This window comes from Solanum verrucosum, unplaced genomic scaffold, assembly GCF_900185275.1.
Source record: "Solanum verrucosum unplaced genomic scaffold, falcon-dt-bn FXZP01000284.1, whole genome shotgun sequence".
NCBI classification, from domain to species: Eukaryota; Viridiplantae; Streptophyta; class Magnoliopsida; order Solanales; family Solanaceae; genus Solanum; species Solanum verrucosum.
Genome location: NW_026019936.1, coordinates 415,257 through 437,745, shown reverse-complemented (window position 1 = coordinate 437,745; position 22,489 = coordinate 415,257). Strand labels below are relative to the sequence as shown.

Genomic DNA, 22,489 nt, shown 5'->3' with positions numbered 1-22,489 from the left:
TCCAGTGCCTCACAACAATATTTTTCCCCTCTCTCTCTTGATTACACAGTAAATCAAATAGAAAATACAATGTTTGTTAAGAGTAGAACAAAAATGTTTGAGGAGGTTTTGGCAATTGTATATTTTCTTTGACCTCTGATGGCATCTTATATAGGCTCTTTGAACTAGTCAGTTTGAGGTATTTGACAGGATAGCAACCCAAATCGAATTGATCCTTAGAAAGACTAATTGATCTTGTAACTCTGTTGTTTTGATGGTTTTAACAAACAATGGACCTAGTTCCATGAGTTGTGCATGTCTCTATGTTGAAATGGGGAACAACTGTAAAGCTGACAAACTATCATGGTTGGTGAGCATGGGAAAAGAGGACAGAGTCCTCAACCAATGGGAGGACACTAGGTTGTTTTGTTCAGAGGATAATATATCTTTGTTGATATGAAACAACCTAGCAAACACATTTGAGCATAATCAAGAAAATAGTGTATTTTGTCTCTCGAGAATACAAGCCTTCAAGAACTTTAAGGGACCTAATAAAGTTATCAATTATGTCTTTTGTTGTTAATTAAAGCTTGTGTCTTGTGCGATTTAGCTTGTAAGGTACGAGTCTAATCTATAAAGGAACGGATCGTATCTTTATTATTTCAGTGAACAATGAGCATAGTTAGAGTTAAATGTGTAGCATGTGATCGAAGTGTGTATTAACTACAGTTAGTTGATAGTGGGAAATAGAGGTATTGTTTTGGCTCTCTATGTAATAGGGTGTTGCAGGTTGCAGGATTAAGAGTTTAATCCTTGTATGTTTGTTGAAGTCTATATTCACTTGTTGCTTAGATTTAATCATGCTCGAGTTGTTAGGTACAACAACACCACCTCAGTCCAAATAAGTTTGAATCATCAATTATATGAATCCTCACTATTTCATTAAATCTCAAGTCATGATCGATTAGTTAGTGTTAGTGATTGTGAGCATTTTAATATTATTAAAGTGGCCCATGTACCTTAAGGCATAATAAATAAATATGCTCTTTAACTTGGCTTCAAATCACGTTTATGCTCTTCAACTTTGGGTGTGCACAAGTAGACACTTAAACTTGTATAAAGTTAAACAAATACACACACATGTCCTATATGGCATCCTACATGTAATTTTTTGTCCTACGTGGTGTCCTACGTGTATTATGCCACGTAGGACTCATGTGTCTACTTTTTCAAATTTATACAAGTTTAAGTGCCTACTTGTGCATACCCAAAGTTGTAGAGCATAAATGTGATTTGAAGCCAAGTTAAAGGGCACATTTATGTATTATGCATGTACCTTAATGGTGCATATTGACATAATACATAAACATGACCATTAACTTGGCGTCAGCTGGCAACTATGACCTTTAACTTTGGGTGTGCACAAGTATGCACTTAAACTTGTATAAAATTGAACAACTTGACACATTCGTCCTACGTGGCACCCTACATGACAATTTTGTGGCATACATGGCATCCTACATGTATTATGTCATGTAGGACACGTGTGTCTGTTTGTTTAATTTTATACAAGTTTAAGTGTATATTTGTGCACACTCAAAGTTGGAAGGCATAGTTTTCCGTTGAAGCCAAGTTAAGGGTCATGTTTATGTATTATGCCTAAATCTTAATTTGATGCATTGGCTCTATACGTGAGTATTGACAACATTTTATGTCCATTACTCACATGAGTCAATATGGTAGAATGTGGCTATAATTTCCCCTAACTTTTGTAACCTCTAACTCATTCTTCACCTATTATTCTACCTCATTATGGTTGTAACTTATGTAACCTTTGGGCTATTCATTTACCCAATTTACTACCTATTATCTTGCTATTTATTGCAAGGAAGAATTCCTCACTTATAAATAGTGTGGTCTTACTTTGTGTTGGGAATATAAGAAAGTGTGTTAGCCAAATATGAGAAGTGTTGTATTGTGTATATATTGAGTTAGTACAGTGAAAGAGATAGTTGAGACAATGAATAATATTCTAAGTCTTAAACTATATTCACTATATAAAAGAGAGCAATAATATGTTGAAGGAAAGTATTCTTATATGGAGGTTTGGACTCTTCAACTAATCCGGAGTTGTTTGAATTATACAACGTTGTTGGGTTGTTCTATCCTGGAGGGGACAAATCAAGAGTGATACTGCTGGATCAGTGTAGATTATGCCACAGTGGCCTTGAATCTCCTTAAAGAGAGTGAGATATCATGCGTCTCAGCCTAAAGATTTGTTTATTCATTTTTGTCATTTTATTTTCAACTATAATTTATTGTATTTGTGATATATTACACCAATCGTTAGTTGCTTTAATAATTTGTTCCTAGCTAGAGTTGTTTGGATTTGACATATGGTGGTGATTATGCCTAGAATCTAATGCTACAATTTTGATGTGTGTGTAAATACTTGTATTCCTAAGAACTTTTGTACATTGATAATTCTATTAATTGTTGAAACAACTCATTTTGAATCTCTCAAATAGTAATTGGAACAAAAATGTAGGTAATTTAGATAAACGATTCTCTATAGAATGATGCATAAAACTAATTATAATTTGACAGAGTACAAGCTTAAAATATACAAGTTAGGAGTCTAACTAAAATCCCTGCCACCTTGAGGTAGATTAATTTTTGAGTTGTCTTTAATAAGAACTAGTCTTACGATACATGCTTTACGTATGTACTTATATCTCAATTTTTTAAAGTTACATAATATTATTCTCTTTGTCCTAATTTATGTGATCAGATTTTGAGAATCAAACAAATTATTAATTATTGTAACTTACATTTTTTTTATGTAGTCTCCATATATATATATATATATATATATATTTTATCTAGAAAAAACTATATGTCCAAATATATTATCAAAATTAAAAAGTTCGAATCACGAAAACCAAAAAATATCACATAAATAAGAATAGGGAGAGTATTAAATAAAGTATTTGACTTCTCCAAGATACCATATTGCATCTCACAACCTTTCCTCTTTTGCAAGATTAGTTAGTATTACTTTAATAATCCTTCCATCTCCAACCCACAGTTATTCTACTCTCCATTTTCCAAATTTGGAGAGTAAAATAGAAAATGCTCTCTCCAACCTTTCTCTAAATGACTCTCTATTCTCCATTTATAGAGAGGTGAATAGTAGTTCTCCAAATTTGGAGAACTACTATTCAACCTCTCTATTTCACTTTTTTCAATATTTTATTATTATTTCTACTATTTTGTAATTAACATATTATTTTTCATATAAGACCATTAATTATATCTCTAATTATAGTAATTCATTTTAATGTTATATAACATTTTAAAAATTATATTATTTAATTTATACTACTTTCATCCCGAATTAATAATGTCTCAATTTTTTTTAATTTTTGTCACTTTAATATAGTTTGATATCATCATTAATTTTCACTATGACGAATGCAAAAAATTAAAATGATAAGATGAAAATTTTAATTTAAAAATATAATACATAACATAATAATTTAAATACAAGATGAGAATACATAACATTATAATTTTATCACAACGATAATTTAGTAATGGTCATTTTCAGATTTAACAATATTCGGAAAAAATTAGTGTATGATCCACTTAATTAGTGTAGTTGTGATTGCGATTGTGCTTGTTGAATTCTTTCTTTAATTATTCATAGTTGTTCTTGTTGCATGAAAATATCTGATTTGAACAATCTTTAGCTAGACATAAAATAATTAAGGATAAAAATGCTCATTTTGAACTCCGTAATGCATTCATAGAGAATTTATGAGAGCAATGTAATAATTTTGAAAGTAGAGTATTTATGTAATTATATTTCATTAATAATTTCACTTTTATTTGAATTTTTCATTAATTTGTATATTATATAATATTAACTTGCAATTTATGTTATTTAGAAATTTAGAAAAATATAATTTTATATTAAGTAAATAATTTGAAAAAATAAATTTTTATATTACATGAAAAATCTATAAAGCGATTATTTGAAGAAAAAAATTACGTATATTATGAAATAAGAAAATAAGAATGAAATAGAAATAATAATATAATATTAAGGAGAAAGAAAAAGATTCCTTTTTAGAGAGTAAAATTGAAAATTGGGTTGGAGTTGATTGTCTGAAAAAATAGAAAACTTTATATTTGAAGAGTAAAATAGAGGTTAGGGTTGGAGAAGCCCATATTACAAAGGTGCAAATTTAAATCAATTGAATTTGTGAATTTTGAATATCATATAAAATATACCAAACATTGAGACCTCATAACTTTTGTGAGTGTTTTATAGGCTCAGTTATTTATATCGACTTTATTTATTTTTTAAAATTGCAAATATAATATATGTAGCTACTCTGATTTTCTCTCATACGACCCATTTTTTGAAAAGCTTTGTAACAACTTTCTAAAAAGACTAGATATAGGATCCCGTGCCAGCACGGGGCCCAATATATATATATTTTTTTATTTTAATTTATGTCATATTATGGAATTTGAGAAGTTATTGAAATTTTTATATGATTTTAAAAATATTTTAAATTTTTAGCTATTGTGATTTGTAGTACTTTTTTTTAATATAATTTTGAAAAAAATATTTATCACTCTGTTTGTTCTAATTTATGTGGCACAGGCAAAATTTTAAAAATTAAGCATTTTTTATATGTCTCTTTAATATATTAAGTTGTTAATTATTGTATTTTATTGTACATTTTGAACCTAATTTTTTAATAATATATGTTATTTGCCATGTCCCAATTTATGTGACATTAATTGATAGATTTGTTGGAGTCGAGAGATTTATTTTGTTAATTATTGTAATTTATAGTTTTTTTCCGTCAATTTCAAACAATATATGTTGTTAATTGATAGAATACTTTTAATGTAATTTTAAAAAAAAAAAATGTGTGACTCTCCATGTCCCAATTTATGTGGCACATGTAAATTTTGACAATTAACCAAAATTTTAATACATTTTAAAAAATATTTTTAAGTCGTTAAATTTTAAGTAATAAGTAATTTAAATTGTTGTATTATTTATTACAATTTATAATACTTTTAAAGTAGTTAAAATATTGTACAATTTATTATGATTTATAACACTTTTTTAAAAAAATTTATGTCATATTATGGAATTTGAGAAGTTATTGAAATTTTTATATGATTTTAAAAATATTTTAAATTGTTAGCTATTGTGATTTGTAGTACTTTTTTTAACATAATTTTGAAAATAATATTTATTAATCTATTTGTTCTAATTTATGTGGCAGATGCAGAATTTCAAATATTAACCCTTTTTTATATGTCTCTTTAATATATTAAGTTGTTAATTATTGTATTTTATAGTACATTTTGAACCTAATTTTTTAATAATATATGTTATTTGCCATGTCCCAATTTATGTGGCATTAATTGATAGATTTATTGGAGTCGAGAGATTTATTTTGTTAATTATTGTAATTTATAATTTGTTTTTCGTCAATTTCGTCGACTATTTTTTTTATTAATTATTGTAATTTATTGTTTCCTTTTCGTCAATTTCAAACAATATATGTTTATCATATAATCCATTTTATGTGGTACCAATAGAATTTAGAGAGTCAATTAAATTTTTTATATAAGTTTTAAATAATTAAGCTGTTAATTATTGTAATGTATAGTATTACTTATAGTATTTTTAAATATATTTAAATATTATATGTTAGGTTTTTTATCCTAATTTATATGACATTGATAGAATTTAAAGTGTCAAATAATTGTTAATTATTGTAATAGATAATATGGAGTATTTAAGTCATTTATAGTATAGTATAATTAATATATAATATGTAGTATTTAAGTGTTATATTATGGAATTTGAGAAGTTATTGAAATTTTTGTATGATTTTAAAAATATTTTAAATTGTTAGCTATTGTGATTTGTAGTACTTTTTTTTTACATAGTTTTTAAAATAATATTTATTACTCTATTTGTTCTAATTTATGTGGCACATGCAGAATTTCAAATATTAACCATTTTTTATATGTCTCTTTAATATATTAAGTTGTTAATTATTGTATTTTATAGTACATTTTGAACCTAATTTTTTAATAATATATGTTATTTGCCATGTCCCAATTTATGTGGCATTAATTGATAGATTTGTTGGAGTCGAGAGATTTATTTTGTTAATTATTGTAGTTTATAGTTTCTTTTTCGTCAATTTCAAACAATATATGTTGTTAATTGATAGAATACCTTTAATGTAATTTTTTTTAAAAAATATGTGTGACTGTCCATGTCCCAATTTATGTGGCACATGTAAAGTTTTGACAATTAACCAAAATTTTAATACATTTAAAAAAATATTTTTAAGTCGTTAAATTTTAAGTAATTTAAATTGTTGTATTATTTATTACAATTTATAATGCTTTTAAAGTAGTTTAAATATTGTACTATTTATTATGATTTATAACACTTTTAAAAAAAAATTATGTCATATTATGGAATTTGAGAAGTTATTGAAATTTTTATATGATTTTAAAAATATTTTAAATTGTTAGCTATTGGGATTTGTAGTACTTTTTTTTAACATAATTTTGAAAGTAATATTTATTACTCTATTTGTTCTAATTTATGTGGCACATGCAGAATTTTAAATATTAACCCTTTTTTATGTCTCTTTGATATATTAAGTTGTTAATTATTGTATTTTTTAGTACATTTTGAACCTAATTTTTTAATACTATATGTTATTTGCCATGTCCCAATTTATGTGGCATTAATTGATAGATTTGTTGGAGTCGAGAGATTTATTTTGTTAATTATTGTAGTTTATAGTTTCTTTTTCATCAATTTCAAACAATATATGTAGTTAATTGATAGATTTTTTGGAGTGGACTATTTTTTTATTAATTATTGTAATTTATTGTTTCTTTTTCGTCAATTTCAAACAATATATGTTTATTATATAATCTATTTTATGTGGTACCAATAGAATTTAGAGACTCAATTAAAATTTTTATATAAGTTTTAAATAATTAAGCTGTTAATTATTGTAATGTATAGTATTACTTATATTATTTTTAAATATATTTAAATATTATATGTTAGGTTTTTTATCCTAATTTATATGGCATTGATAGAATTTAAAGTGTCAAATAATTGTTAATTATTGTAATAGATAATATGGAGTATTTAAGTCATTTATAGTATAGTAATTAATATATAATATGTAGTATTTAAGTGTTATATTATGGAATTTGAGAAGTTATTGAAATTTTTATATGATTTTAAAAATATTTTAAATTCATAACTATATATTTCAATGTACAAGATTTTGATAAAATAAAATCTTTAAAGTTAAATTATGATGTTTTTGAAATTTAAATTATTAAAACATATATAATGATTTTATAGAAAAAAATAATATCATATAAAATTAAATGAAAAGGATAATAAATTCAACTTTTACCATAATAAGGTTGAAAAATATTATTTAAGGGGAAGGAGGTGAGGCCCACTTATATATTTTATATAGTAAGTATTGGACATTTGTAATGATTTAATTGGAACAATGATAGTAAATCCTAGACTCTTCTAATATATAGTAATTTACAGTCAAGTAAGCAACTTGTAAATAAATTTAAAAGTTTTACAACTTCCTAAAAAGCCTTGCTCTTTTTTACCTTTTATAAATAGAAAGTTAGATCATTTTTTAGTAAGGATGCATGAGAAACCTTTTTAGTACCACAAATATTAGTATATCTTTTTTAAAGACAAACGTCAAAAATTTACCTCCATACAAAGAATTATAACATATCAAAGATCACAAAAATATTATTTTCTTGTTAATTTTTGTACCAAATCAAACTTTGTCACGTAAATTAGAACTAAAGAATATATTTTTTCTTCTCCTTTGGGCTTTGGGCAGTGCAAGTAAAGTAGAAAAAGACCCTTGTTGACTTCCAAGTCTTTATTTTGAAAAAATCAAACAAATAATCCTTCCATCAAATTCTTCCACAATTCTTTTCTCTTGTTCACACACAAAAAATATATATATATGGTAAAGTAATAAACATTTTTAATTGATAATAAAAAAAATTGAATTCGAACTCTTTATTTATTAAGTATACGTCTTTGTTAGTAAATATTTTCTTCACTCTAACATAAATTATTTTTTTTAGTATGAATTCAAATTTAATCTACTCCAATATAAATATCGAACACTAACTCAAAAATCATTCAAATTTAGTCTACCTCAATATAAACATCGGATACCTGATCTCAAAAAAAAAAAAAAAATTGGAAGTTAAAAAAAAAAAAAGACTTCCCTCACCAAACGACCCATTAATGAATATAAAATTTCCCTTTCATTTTTCCCTTTTTCTCTGTTTCTACAATTTTGGCAGCAGCTGATCAGTTTGCACCGGCGATCTCTTTTTCCGACTCAAAATCCGGCGAATTCAGACCGTTCAGAGTTCAGAAGGACGTTGTGAGTATTCTTTTCTTCTTTCTATTTTCACTGAGATTCAACGGTTGTGGGAGGAGGTAAGTAATCCTTCGAGGTATCGAGTTTGAGCTTTAGAAATGAAGTTCTTTTGATAGTGAGCTCTTTAATTTGAGCTGAATTTGGGTTGAATCAATAAATGGGTTATGTGATGGGCTAAACAATGGGTCATAGTCCAATTCGTCCAACTTGACCTATTACTTGTACAAATTTCAAACTCACATACTATGGTGTTATATATAAAAATAGCATATGATATCTGGTATTGTTTTGTTTTTGTAAATGTGAATAGGATTTGATAATTGTTTAATCTTCCTGTTATGAATTTTGCAATGTTTAAATTTTTTTCTTATTTTCTTTTAGTGCAACTTTCAGGATAGATAAGATTTAGTTGCTCACTTGGGCTGAAATAGGCGGATTATGATTTCATGGGCTAATTTTGTCATCCTTAGTGGTGATGGTGGGTAGTAGCTAGTGATGCTGGTGGCTGGTTTCTGGTAGAGTGGTTAACAATGGTGGTTACGGATAATTGTGATGGATGGTAATAATAGTTAATAGGGGTGGTGACTAATAGCGGTGATTGGATATGGTGGCGATTGCCCGTAATGATTGGTGGTTATTGTGGTAATGCTAGTTGGTTGTGATGGTTGTAAATGATGGATGATGGTGGATGATGACGGACAGTGGTGATTGAGGGGATGGTAGTTGTGGCTGAGGACGGTGATTGTGGGGTTGTGATAATTGATATTGGTGGACAACAATGATGACAACGATTAGCAGTTGTCCCACCCTTTTTTAAAAAAGATTTTCATATTTTTCAAGATTGAAAGTGACAAAATTGTGTTTCTAAAACAAGTCCGACTCCAGTCTACAAATGACTCATCATCAACCGGGATTCGGTTAAGGAGTTTTGTTGACCGAGGTGAAGGAGTTGGGCAGCCCTCAAGTATCATGGTTCTAGCACGGTCGTTTTACTGACTCGTATTGGCTTAAAATAGAAACTCAACTAAACAAACTCACAGACACACAAGCGTGCGCACAAAAAAGGTGTTTTAAAACAATGTCCGAACTATCACAGTCCAAAACAAACTATTTTCTTTTGTTCTTCTCTAAATGCTCATAACAAAGCTAGTTTCTTCTCTAATAGTACTTCAATTAATCCTCTCACATTGTTTCTATGTTGTACAGCTCATTTGGCAAAAATGGAAAGAGCAACCCCTTCAATGTTGTGTAGTCACTTTGTTATTTTGTTGATCCTACTTCTACCAGATACATCAGTGGCTGAACCAAGATCCCAGATAGTCCAGCTCATATGTGAAAATGGAACGACAGTTTCTGTCTCAAATTTTGTCAATACAATGGAAACTATAAGTGAAGAAATGAGAACTAGAGGAAATGGAGTAGCAGCTACAGGCACTGGACCAAATGCTAGCTATGGACTTGGCCAATGCTATGGTGATCTTTCATTACCCGACTGTGTCTTATGTTTCTCTGAAGCGCGAACTGTTTTTCCCAAGTGCTTCCCTAGTAACAAGGCGCGAATTTATCTTGATGGCTGCTTTATGCGAGCGGACAATTACAACTTCTATGACCAGTATTTTGGTCCAGAGGACAGGCATGTATGCGGAAACAGGACGACAAAGGGTTCATTGTTCCAGCAGAATGCTAGGAGAGCCATTCAGCAAGCAATTGCAAATGCACCGAGTAACAATGGTTATGCACATGCTCAAGTGTCAGTGCCCGGGTCTTCCACCACGACAGCTTATGTTCTCGCTGATTGTTGGAAGACTCTGAGTGCAAACTCCTGCGCAGCGTGTTTGCAAAATGCATCTGCATCCATGCTGGGATGCTTGCCTTGGTCAGAAGGTAGAGCTCTGTACACTGGATGCTTCATTAGGTATTCTGATACAAATTTTCTCAATGCTATTTCTACCAGTAGAGGCTCGTCAAGAGGTAATCCTTACTCTTTTTTCGTCCTGATTTGCCTGTTATTTATCGACAAAACACTCAATTTTGCCGATAAGTGATCTTTTTTTTAACTTTCAAATCACCACATTGCAGGAAAAGTTGCAGTCATTGTCATTGTTGTTGTTAGTTCCTTTGTCGTTTTGGGAGTAGGTGCTTTCATTGGTATTGGTGTCTGGAAGAACAAACAAATCCAGAAGAAGAGAAAAGGTGAATCCTTTTCTGCCAAAAATTAATTATTAAAGTCATTAGGATATTGTTGATGAACATATATTGTATCTTTTGCTAAAACTGGTTCGGAAAAATCAGAATAGCAAAAAGAATTGGCTGACCATATATCTTGTGAAATGCACACACTGTACTGAAGACAATTTTCAAGAATTAACTTGTGGCATTATGGCCTACTCGTGCTTTTTCCTGGGAAATTTTGAATTTATTAGGGGCAAATGATGCTGAGAAATTAGTGAAGATCCTTCATGACATCAGCTTAAACTTCAAGTATTCGACTCTTGACAAAGCCACAGGGTCATTTGATGAGGCCAACAAGCTTGGGCAAGGTGGATTTGGCACGGTTTATAAGGTACGTAATGGTTGAATTGTTTGAATTCGTTGATTGTCCGTAACAGTAATGCAATACTAGCAGTATTGGCTATTAAATAGAGTCTGAGGCCTGATTTGTTGCAGGGTGTTTTGGCAGATGGGAGAGAGATTGCCGTCAAAAGGCTATTCTTCAACAACAAACACAGAGCTGCAGATTTTTATAACGAGGTTAACATAATCAGTAGCGTTGAGCACCAAAATTTGATAAGATTATTGGGATGCTGCTGCTCAGGACCGGAAAGCCTTCTTGTATACGAGTTCCTCCCTAACCAGAGTCTTGATCGCTTTATATTTGGTAAGTAACCAGATTTTGCAACAACAACTACTACGCGTCATCCCCAAACAAGTCAGGGGTCTGCTATATGAATCCTCACTTCTATTTAAGCTATATTCTTGTCGTCATTGCACCAACTAAAAATAGATGTGAAAATAAGTTGAATATAAGTAACCACCTTTGCTTACAGTTTTCACATAACCACATCAGAATTATTTTGTCACATATCTTGATTTTATCTTTAAAATTGACAGACCCTATCAAAGGTAAAGATCTAAATTGGGAGAAAAGATTTAAGATAATTATAGGGACTGCAGAAGGTTTGGCATACCTACACGAGAACACAAAGACACGAATAATTCATAGAGACATAAAAGCAAGCAATATTCTGTTGGACTCGAAGCTCCGTGCAAAGATTGCTGATTTTGGGTTGGCCAGGTCATTCCAAGAAGACATAAGTCATATAAGCACTGCCATTGCTGGCACATTGTTAGTATTTCTTCATCTCGTCTTCTACTTTTTTTTGCGTAAAAGTACACAAAAACATGAAAACTAAGATGGTCTAATATGCAGAGGATATATGGCTCCAGAATACTTGGCACATGGCCAATTGACAGAAAAAGCAGATGTTTACAGCTTTGGAGTTCTTCTAATGGAAATTGTTACTGGAAGGCAAAATAACAGGAGCATAAATGATGAAAATACAGCAAGCTTAGTTTCCATTGTAATTGTTCATCGCCATTTTTTTTCTTACCAAAGTTTTCAATCTTGAAGAACTTTTTGCATATTTTTCTCAACTCTTATATTGGTTGAAATTAACAGGTGTGGGAATACTATCAACGCGGCATAGTGGAGGAACTATTCGATCCGAATCTCATGTTGCACAACTACAACACCATCAATGTGAAAAATGAGGTCGCGAGAGTTTTGCATGTGGGGCTTCTGTGCACTCAAGAGATCCAAACACTACGTCCATCCATGTCTATGGCATTACAGATGATCCTCGAGAAAGAAGAAGAGTTGCCGGCTCCTACTAATCCACCATTTGTTGATGAGAACACCATGGAACTTCATGGGCCTTGGGAGAAGTATTCGCTTAGTCAAGGTGATTCTAGTTCGATTGCCAACTTATCTCATAGTTCTTTTTACCCCAGATGATGATATTCCAATGCCCTGAAACTGATGCAAAAATTATAAGCATCATTTCGCCTCGTGCTCTTGACGATCATCATGATCGAGAAGTTAGTTATAACAACAATTGTGTATCAGTTCCAAACAAAAGTTGGGGTCGGCTATCTGAATTCTCAATTCCATTTAAGCTTCGTTAGAACAGGAATATGATTGTATAGGATCTCCTTCATGGAAAAGGATTGTAATGTAGTATGTATAAATAGGGCTAAGTGTAATAGCATAGTTTATTTGTCTTAATAATATTTTTCGAGTGTTTATTTCTTATATGGTATCAGAGCTTTGGTGAGAAATATTTGGGGGAAAAACAAAGTTGAACAGTCACTGTGCATCAAGTTGAACAATGACATTTCTATAAGTAGGCATTAGTTATACAGCTTGATAGTTCAATTCTCCCTTGTGTCTTTGAGAGCATATGTTTTGTTTATAAATTAGCCCCTCATGTTTTTAAATGTGTCTTTTTTCATTGAAAATGTTTTCGTGAGCCGAACATCTTATCGAGAAAAAACAAACCATCCACTTCTTCCAAGATAGTAATAAGGCTTACCTACACCGACTTTTTCACACTCCATTTATGAATCACACTAGAAATATTATTGTTTAATGGCGAAATCAGAAAATTTGTCAAGAGGTGTTCATATTATGTATGTATAGAAATTAGAAAGTAATTTTAACTTTTATATATAAAGGACAAATATATCCCGAACTATCGTAAATGGTATGCATATACTCTGTCATACTTTTGGGATATTGGTGCCCTTGCCGTCCAAAAACTAGAACATATATACCCTTTAAATTAACGGACATACACATGTCATAATCTTATCCACCGACTCAACATTTATTAAATATCAAATCGACGGATAAGATTGTGTCACGTGTCCCTATTTAATCTTCAGTTAGAGTGAAGGGGATATCTGCTCTAATTTTTGGACGGCAGGGGCATCAATGTCCCAAAAGTATGACGGAGGGTATCTGCATGCCATTTACGATAATTCGGGGATATATTTATCCTTTTTCCCTATACTAAAATATAATTTTTCGATGAAGAATGTTCAACGGACACCAACATCAAACCGTGGGGGCATTTCCGTCATTCCAATTGAATTAAATTGCAGTTTGGTATCCTTTACTTATTTATCGCCTCTCCTTCCCCCGAAATATTACCATATTTCGCGTTATTCTCAAGCTCTCTCTCTGTCCTCTCGTGCTTTCTCTCACTAGATCCCTCTTTCCCAAACTGTTCTTCAGGTAAAATCTTCTATTTGTTCGATTTATCAATCTCAGATTTACGTTTTCTTAGCTTTTGATTCAATTTTTTCTGTGAATTTCTGTTGTTATGATGTGATCTGAAGATTGATACATGAAACTTGCTTCGTGCTCTGAGAAATTGTGCTAATTTGATGATTTGATTCGTGAATTATTGATCTAGATCTTAAGTTTTGTTAGGCAGAGTTATCAATACTTAACTATATTGGTTAGATTTTTGTTTTGTTTTGTTTATTTTATGTCCAAAATGAGCATTGGAATTGGAATTAGGTAAAGTTGTCTCTGTATGACCTATATGACCGGTAGATCATAGGGTTTGAGTCCTAGAATTAGCTATACATGCACATCCAAGGTGTGACGTAGTGATCAAGTTCAAATCCAAGAAGAGAGAAAAACGCTAGATGATTTTTTCCCTTTTTCCTAGCCTTGGTGGATATAGTTATCTCATATCTGGTAATTGTTGCTGGTGGGAGTGGTAGGCATTTCGTGGTATTAGTCAAGGTGGTCCAGACAACATGGTTATCAAAAAAAGAGAGTAAAACTAGTGATGCATGCATCAGGGTAGACAGACTTTTTTCATACCCTCGGGGAATGCGGCATGTGTTTTGCACCGGGCTGTCCTATTTTGTTAATTTTACTGTCCATCTTCTAAGAGATGTCAGGTCATCTGTTCATTTTGATACATCTTTGGTACTGTTGTATCATTTGATCTTAGATGGTGAACTATGGTTTTTGATTCGTGTAATTAAATGTTGTAATGTATGCAGGGATCATTAAGAAGAAAGAGAAATGGGGTTGACATTCACCAAGCTTTTCAGTCGGCTATTTGCCAAGAAGGAAATGCGCATCCTCATGGTTGGACTCGATGCAGCTGGTAAGACCACCATATTGTACAAGCTCAAGCTGGGAGAAATTGTCACCACCATTCCAACTATTGGTATGTACTTTACTGACATGCAGCAAAATGCCTGGCAATAACATTTCTACAGTTTTAAGCTGTATAAGTATGACTAGTTCTGTTGCAATTATGACTCAAAAGACGAACCTATTGCTTCTTAAAAAAGATAAAAAGAAAATGGGGATAGGGGAAGTGGAAAAGGAGGGGGAGGGGATTACAAGGTGGGGAATCGGACCCTCACCAGTCACCAACAATGTTAAAGTTTAGGTACCTAACCAACTGAGCTACTAAGTTGCCCCAAAGAAAGACTAACCTATCATTTTGATAAGGAGACAGAAAATGTGCATAGAACTAGTACTATAACTGTCCCTCTACTTTTACTGTTTGCTGCAATTGATTAGTTTGTTATGACTTGGTTATCCTTCATCTGTCTCAGCTCTTTCTGTTGATCCAGGGAAAGCAATGTCTAATCAGGGGCATGTGGTCTATAATCAAAAATAATTATTTTGAACTTCTAAATATGTGATCTTGATTCTTGATGACTGCTTGTGTGATGATCTCTTTATGATTGTAAAATATGCAAATGTAAAGGCTCCTAAAAAGAAGCTTAGATTATCGGTATTGTAGAAATACCTGTGTTTCAGACAGCTATTTCCTTTTGGATCACTCGTGAATATCATTTTTAAGAATATTGACTAAGAGTACATTTTCTGGTGAAATAACACAATCCCCCCCCCCCCCCCGCGCCTTTGCACAGGTAAGAGTGAAACCAATATTTAGTCGATGTGATTGTCTTTAGTTGTTTAGTAGTGTGTGTTGTTTATAATTCTCAGAACTTTCCTTTAAAATGCACTAAATAAAAAGGGAAGTGTTAATTCTGATTAATGATTTATTTCCTCTGCTCTGATTAGCAAAAGCCTAGTGTTACTGAAGATTTTATCTTGTATTGTCTGCCTGTTATCAGTTTAATAAGATGTTGATAACATAGCTGCTATGATGAGCCATCAATAATAATTGATAATTTTCAGGTTTCAATGTGGAAACTGTTGAATACAAGAACATCAGCTTCACCGTTTGGGATGTCGGGGGTCAGGACAAGGTATACTCTTTGTTTTAAATTTTTAATCCAAAGACTTATCCTCTGCATAAAGTTCTGGTCTCTGTTAGACAAAATTAGTCTTGCCTCAACTTCCCTCTCTACTTATGTTGCATCTTATTTATGTTTGCTTTGGCAGATCCGTCCATTGTGGAGGCACTATTTCCAGAACACTCAGGGTCTCATTTTTGTGGTTGATAGCAATGACAGAGACCGTGTAGGGGAGGCAAGAGATGAATTGCACAGGATGTTGAATGAGGTAATAATCCTCGCCCTCTTTGTAATTTGTGTTCTTCTTGCTGGCTCAAATTTGACTTCTACAACTCAAGAGCTAAATATACTAAATGGTATATGATAATAGCCTCTCTAGTCTATAAGTTTAACTAGATCAGTTCTATGTATGCAACACATCATCTAGGTGGCTGTTATTCTGCGTTCATTATGTACTACTTAGTTACTTAAAGGCTGATATTTTCAATGACCTTGAAACCACTCTGCAACTGCTTCTCAAGCATTTGTGTGTCATCTTCTTTGAGCAGGGAAGTGGTTACTGCTTATGATCTTCTGTCACACATCCTCTTGAACTAAAACTCCTGAGTTGGTGATGAGACCGTTTTAACATTAAGATCACTAAGAAAATTAATCTTCAAAAGGTTCCTGGTAAAATATAGATTAAGAATTTTCAATTTTGATGTGAGCTTCATTGTAGGTACAGGTAGTTGCGTCTGTTTCGTATTTTTGGTTAGATTTTGTGCCATATTAGACTGAATCATAAACTTTTGGTTGTTAAGGTTGAAAGATGCACAAGCTAAAAGCTACCATTGGTGGAATGTATCACGTAACTGAGACAAAGTTCAACAACCTTCATCCTTGATAGGAGAATGTGAGAACTCCAGATTGGCAATTAAGTAGTTAGTGATGTATCTAGAGAATTTGGGAATAAATGGGTGTGGAAAAGAGAACTTATTCCTTCTACCTCATCTTTTAAACAAACAGGCTAAACAAAAAGCTTTATAATACTTTGCACAACTTTTCACTCGACAATGTGCGTGTATGATTCCATTGTTGCTTGAAAAGAACACAGGAAAAAAGGGTACGGGGAGGTAGGATATAGGAGGAATGCACGTGGAAACCACAGTCCAAGTTCTCTTTGCTGCTTACACCCCCTTTTATCTTATTTTCAGATATCTACCATTCGTTATTCATCAAACCAGAAAGTGCATAAAGAACTAGATACTTTGAATTGAGTTTAACCTTTGTTGTTCCTATATGTCTCAGGATGAGCTTCGGGATGCTGTGCTGCTTGTTTTTGCTAACAAACAAGATCTTCCTAATGCAATGAATGCTGCTGAAATAACCGATAAGCTTGGACTCCACTCCCTCAGGCAGCGTCACTGGTAAACGCTCTGCCAGAACATGTGACAACATCCCTTCCTGTTAAAGACATTCTGAAATGTTTCCCCTTTGCTATATTCAGGTACATCCAGAGCACTTGTGCAACTTCTGGCGAGGGACTCTACGAGGGGCTTGATTGGCTTTCTAACAACATTGCCAACAAGGTACTGATTAAAGTTCCTGTCACAAATTCTCTATGTACACAATTGAATTTCCTCTTTTTTTCCTAACATCCTCCATTTACAGGCCTAAGTCGAAGTAGCGTTGTTGCGGATTGATCCTGGATGCAGGCGGGTTTTTATCTAATTCCATTTTCTTTTATTACGTCTTTCTTCTTCTTTTTTCAAACATTTTCTGAATTTGTGTGGTTATGGCATTTGCTTCTTAGGAGGTCACTTTTGAAATGTTTTTGTAATACAATGTTTGAATGTATGTAATCTGCTGATTGTTTAGGTTAGAGTATAAACGTTATTAACTTGTAACAAATGCTAGCTCTTTTCTGGTTATTTGCAGTCAATTTAAAATGCATATCAAATACCATAATACAAAACTATGGTATCAAAAATTTCAATTCAATATGATAATTCGTTACTATCAACTCATTGCCGACTCTTCTTTCTGAACTGAGTAAGGACAGGGTATATGTTGTCAAATGCAGCATATGTGTCATCCCTAACCTTGGCTCCAGTGATAACAATTTTCCCAGAAGCAAAAACTAGCAGCACGATTTTCGGTTTCTTCATACGATACACCAATCCAGGAAATATTTCTGGTTCGTAACTCGAGAAAGCACTGTGAGCAATGGCAAGTCCTTCAAGTCGAATAGGAAATTTAACATCACAAGAAGCAACAATATTCTGGATTTTGAAATCCTTAAACTTGACTCCAGGATAACCAAGCTTTTGTACAATTCTAGCGTATTTTCGAGCTGCTAACTTCGAATCGTGTTCACTTTTGGCTCCTGTACAAACAATTTTCCCAGTAGCAAAGATCAATGCTGTAGTTTTTGGTTCTCTAATTCTCATGATCACTGCAGGTAAACGTTTCGGATTATACTCTGCGTTTTGAGCTTTAAGTGCAATGGCTTTGAGGTCTAATTTACCGCAGTTTAGAGATAGCGTCGCCGCGATGTTCTGGAGAGTAGGGATTATTGCAGAAGAGTGATCCGCCATTGTTGTTGTTCTTCAGTTGCAGAAGAAAGGAAAAAGGAAATAAAGCGGTAAAAAATAATTTAAATTTGGACGAGGGGTCCTTTTATAGAGGGTGAATCTCGGTTATTATTATTAACTTTCCGGTGTGGGACAATTCTTCTTTTATATCCCTAAAGTAGAACCCTTTTGTATCTGATATCCATGTTAGAGTTCGATTAAATTTATTTATATTTCTGGAGGTGGTAATTGGTATTCCCAATAGAAATTTTCTCTACTCTCGTGGACTCAAAATTGAGACTTCTAGAGCGATCCCAATTTCCAACGAGAGGTAGTAAATAGACTGATATTGGGAGAGTTAAGATGGTTTAAGTTAATAAATGACCTGTCCGAAAATTATTTGGGTTGAAATGGACTAAAATGCGAGTCAAAATTTAACTCATTCATTTTTTGTTTTATTTGTTATTTTATAATTTTTAGTACTTAATAAAATTATTGGTTCTTTATTATAACTACCTATAATATATCAAATAATAAAAATATTTTTGAAAATATTTTAACAAGATTTTTCATGGATCAATCTAGAGTAAAATGAAATGTATTTATAATTATTTTTTTTGTTTAATTTTATAAGAGAGTTTTTGGCTTTGTTATGGTAATGATTATATTATTGGAATTGTGTTGCGAGAGATCTGTTCAAGTGATTCGATGACAATTTGATTTGTTTTCTTTATTTTTATAGAGAATTTGTTATATGAAAACTAATTTACTTAAAGTTGAATAGTAGAATATCATCCATTAGTTGCAGTATGATGGGTGAGATTTCAAGCCTAAATTTTTTTGATTAGGATGGTTAGTCTTAAGAAATAAATTACGCTTGCTTGTAAATTTATATTAGTCAAACTTTAATATGAGTATTAAACATCAAAATAACAATAAATAATGTAATGTTGAAGTATGAAGAGAATAGTGTATATATAACTTTACTCCTACTTTGTAAGAAAAAAAATGTTATTTCTGACTAACCTCAAATACAAAGAAGAAAAGAACGATGACAACCACAAATAATATGATAACATAAACAAGGACCTCCCATCGACAGAATGCTAGTTCAGCCAAATTCAGTAAATTTTGCACAAACATCATATTTATATTTTTAACAAATACATCAAATATAAGCAAATATGAACTTTAAAACACAACTACTATCACTTAACATCCATTATCACTAAATTCAAAACTCAAAGAGTCAAAATCCTAGTTCCGCCTTAACAGAGCCACTCAAAAAGTTGAAACCTAGTTCCGCCTCAACGGGGCCACTCAAAAAGTAGAAATTCTAGTTACGCCTCAATGGGGCCGCTCAAAAAGTCAAAATCCTAGTTCCACCTCAACGGGGCCACTCAAAAAGTCGAAATCCTAGTTCCACCTCAACGGGGCCACTCAAAAAGTCAAAATCCTAGCTCCGCCTCAACGGGGCCACTCAAAAAGTCGAAATCTTAATTTCGCTTCAATGGGGTCACTCAAAAAGTCAAAATTCTAGTTCTGCCTCAACGGGCCCACAAGCAAGGGCGGAGCCACGTAGGCTCCAGGGTGTTCAATTGGACACCCTTCATCGAAAAATAATACTATATATACACGTAAAAATTTGACTTTATTGGTATATATAGCATTTGGACACCCTAAAAGAACAAAGTAATGTGTAGTGGAGTTGGCAATAGCCGTCGCGAACCTATTCTCTGCCCCGATTCAATTCCCCACAGTAGTGTTTCATTTTTCTGTAATTATTTTGACTTCTTGAATTTAATTAAGTAAATAAATATGCGTAATTTCAACATAAATGTTTAGTAGCTTGGTGGTTAACAGTGTCATGATTTGTTTTAGGAAACCCAAGTTCGAATCTTACCTCCCCTAACTATTTTTTTCTCAATTAAAATTGAATTATTTCCTTAAATTTTAATACCTTTTCCTTGTGGAATAAGATTTCCTTAAATTTAACTATTTTTTTCCAATTAAAATTGAATTATTTCCTTAAATTTTAATACCTTTTCCTTGTGGAATAAGATTTCCTTAAATTTAATACTTTTTCCTGTGGATTTTTTCAATTAAAATTGAATTATTTCCTTAAATTTTAATACCTTTTCTTTGTGGAATAAGATTTCCTTAAATTTTAATATTTTTTCCTTGTGGGATAAGGTTTTCTTTCTCTATAAATAAGAGACTCATTTACCCAAATTATATCACAATATTATTAAGAGTAGAATCTCAATAATTCTCTCTCTATTTTTTCTTCTCTTTCTCTTATTTTATAGGGAAAAGACATAAAATCCCTCCTGAACTTGTCCGCACAACTTACTTTAGCACTTTAACTATACAAGTGTTTCTTTACCCCCTAATTTAATTACCCCTTAAAGAGTGACGTGGCAAAATTTGTATCACCAACTTTTCATAAGCACGTGAGAAAGGAAAAGACACCAAAAAACTGATACATGTCATCTTTTTATTGGATAACATACTTAATAACTTATTTTACTAATTTTTAAATATTTTATTTTGAATTAACTTTTCTCCCTCTATATTTCTTTTTCTGCATCTTCTTCTTTATTATTTTTTCCAGTTTTGTTCTTTTTCTGCATCTTCTTCTTCATTTTTTTTCCTCTTCTCATAACTCTTTCTCTTTTTTATTCTTTTCATTTAGTTCAAGTAAACATTTACTTCCAAATATAACTTCTTCCACATTTTTTCTTCTTCTTTTCTTTTTTATTTTTAATCGTTTCTTTCTTTTTTTTACAAATTTTTTGGTGTTTGATTCACCCACCATTTTTTACATCAAAGAAGATTATTAGATCTATCAGTTTAAAGCGTTATCAGAATGAAGTTGACTTCCATTAAAAAAAAATCGAAGATATTGTTGGCAAAAGATTAACTATGGAGATTTCGCCCAATTCATTAATAATTTTTCATTTTTATGCAAATAATTTTAAAATTTTTGAAGAAGGTGGTATCGTATAACTAAACTGAAAATGCAATTGAAATTTGAATTATAGTTTGTATATTGAGGAGTAAATTAATTGATGGGTGTAATTTTTGGCTCAATATTAAAAAAAACAATTATTATGGAGATTTAAGCAATTAATTAGGAATTTCGTTAATGTACACGTGGACGAATAAAAACGTGTGTGACTCAACAACACTCAACCTTCAACTGGGCTGGTGATGAGAGGCTTGAAAAAATCACTTAAAAGATGTTAAGGGGGTATATAAACACACGTGTAGGTTAAGTATTAAAGTAGGTTTTTGTGTCAAGTTCAGAGGTTTTTTTTTTAATGTATTTTCCCTATTTTATAACAAAAATAACCAACTTAATATTTTAGTTTCAAGTTTCAATGGACATGAGGAATTATTATAATAAAGTACCAAAAAAAAGTTCAACTTCTCTAAGTCAACCAAATAAAGAAACAACGGTAGATCAATTAGAGATATTGTCACATTCTTCTCAAAAACAAAGCATTGATATAAATACTCTAGAAGTTGATCCAACAAAAAGAACTTCAGTTATAAAAACGTTTCAGGATATGGAACTTCGTCGAGTACAATTGTAATAATATATTTAAATTATGTTTTCCATAGTAGTTTATTTTGTCTTTATGTTAGTTTTGAATTATACACTTATAATTCTATTTAAAATATTGCTTAACTTGATTATTTGTTTTGGTAATTTAAATCATCATTTTTTAAGAAAAAATTTAGACACCCTTCATGAAATTTCTGGCTACGCCATTGTCCACGAGAGGAGAAAAAGGAATGGTGGAATTACCATCTATCCATACTCAACGCGTGGCTCACGTGCTTCAAGAACACTATTATTAAACGTAAAATGAACTTCTCATATAACAAACTCAAAAAACGGAACGCCACTCAGATTCATTTGACAAAAAATTAATAATCGAAGTGCACAAATTCTGAGCAATTTCTCAACTTGATAAGCTTGAAGTATTTTTTAGCTAAATCTGTTCTTCCTGTCCCTTTTGTGGTATTTTGAGTTATTAATTATCATTTTTTGCTTGTATTTGTACTTAAAATTAGCGATCTGAATTCATAATACAGATGATTTGTTGCTGGATGTTTGATTTACTATCTAAATTTTTT

At 31.5% G+C, this 22,489-nt stretch overlaps 3 protein-coding genes across 4 annotated transcripts in view; 2 read left to right on the top strand and 1 right to left on the bottom strand.

Moving 5' to 3' along the window:
• Window positions 1-12,798, top strand: part of LOC125838303 (cysteine-rich receptor-like protein kinase 2) — a 34,631-nt gene extending 21,833 nt beyond the window's left edge. The window contains exons 1-8 of one of the 2 annotated variants that reach the window (XM_049517373.1): window positions 8,337-8,495; window positions 9,699-10,463; window positions 10,572-10,685; window positions 10,916-11,055; window positions 11,160-11,370; window positions 11,604-11,838; window positions 11,923-12,073; window positions 12,172-12,798. In XM_049517373.1, the coding sequence (XP_049373330.1) occupies window positions 9,713-10,463; window positions 10,572-10,685; window positions 10,916-11,055; window positions 11,160-11,370; window positions 11,604-11,838; window positions 11,923-12,073; window positions 12,172-12,507 (1,938 nt within the window). In that variant the 5' untranslated portion in view covers window positions 8,337-8,495; window positions 9,699-9,712 and the 3' untranslated portion in view covers window positions 12,508-12,798. Of the gene's footprint in view, window positions 1-8,336; window positions 8,496-9,698; window positions 10,464-10,571; window positions 10,686-10,915; window positions 11,056-11,159; window positions 11,371-11,603; window positions 11,839-11,922; window positions 12,074-12,171 lie in introns of those variants that run through there. The other variant, XM_049517375.1, reaches the window with a different exon arrangement.
• An 888-nt stretch (window positions 12,799-13,686) lies between these two features.
• LOC125838550 (ADP-ribosylation factor 2-like) lies at window positions 13,687-17,646 on the top strand. Its single transcript, XM_049517598.1, has 7 exons — window positions 13,687-13,788; window positions 14,574-14,743; window positions 15,733-15,803; window positions 15,940-16,059; window positions 17,079-17,197; window positions 17,278-17,359; window positions 17,442-17,646. The coding sequence occupies exons 2-7, from the start codon at window positions 14,596-14,598 to the stop codon at window positions 17,445-17,447; spliced, it is 546 nt and encodes a 181-aa protein (XP_049373555.1). The 5' UTR covers window positions 13,687-13,788; window positions 14,574-14,595; the 3' UTR covers window positions 17,448-17,646.
• A 148-nt stretch (window positions 17,647-17,794) lies between these two features.
• Window positions 17,795-18,367, bottom strand: LOC125835580 (TATA-box-binding protein-like). The gene has a single exon (XM_049514699.1). The coding sequence runs from the start codon at window positions 18,365-18,367 to the stop codon at window positions 17,795-17,797; it is 573 nt and encodes a 190-aa protein (XP_049370656.1).
• Window positions 18,368-22,489: the final 4,122 nt, after the last annotated feature.

Bases quoted from the DNA above. Each gene is read 5' to 3' on its own strand.
- LOC125838550 (XM_049517598.1), top strand. From the start codon at position 14,596: ATGGGGTTGACATTCACCAAGCTTTTCAGTCGGCTATTTGCCAAGAAG. The intron at 14,744-15,732 runs GTATGTACTTTA...GATAATTTTCAG, and splicing joins CACCACCATTCCAACTATTG to GTTTCAATGTGGAAACTGTT. The intron at 15,804-15,939 runs GTATACTCTTTG...TTGCTTTGGCAG, and splicing joins ATGTCGGGGGTCAGGACAAG to ATCCGTCCATTGTGGAGGCA.
- LOC125835580 (XM_049514699.1), bottom strand. From the start codon at position 18,367: ATGGCGGATCACTCTTCTGCAATAATCCCTACTCTCCAGAACATCGCG.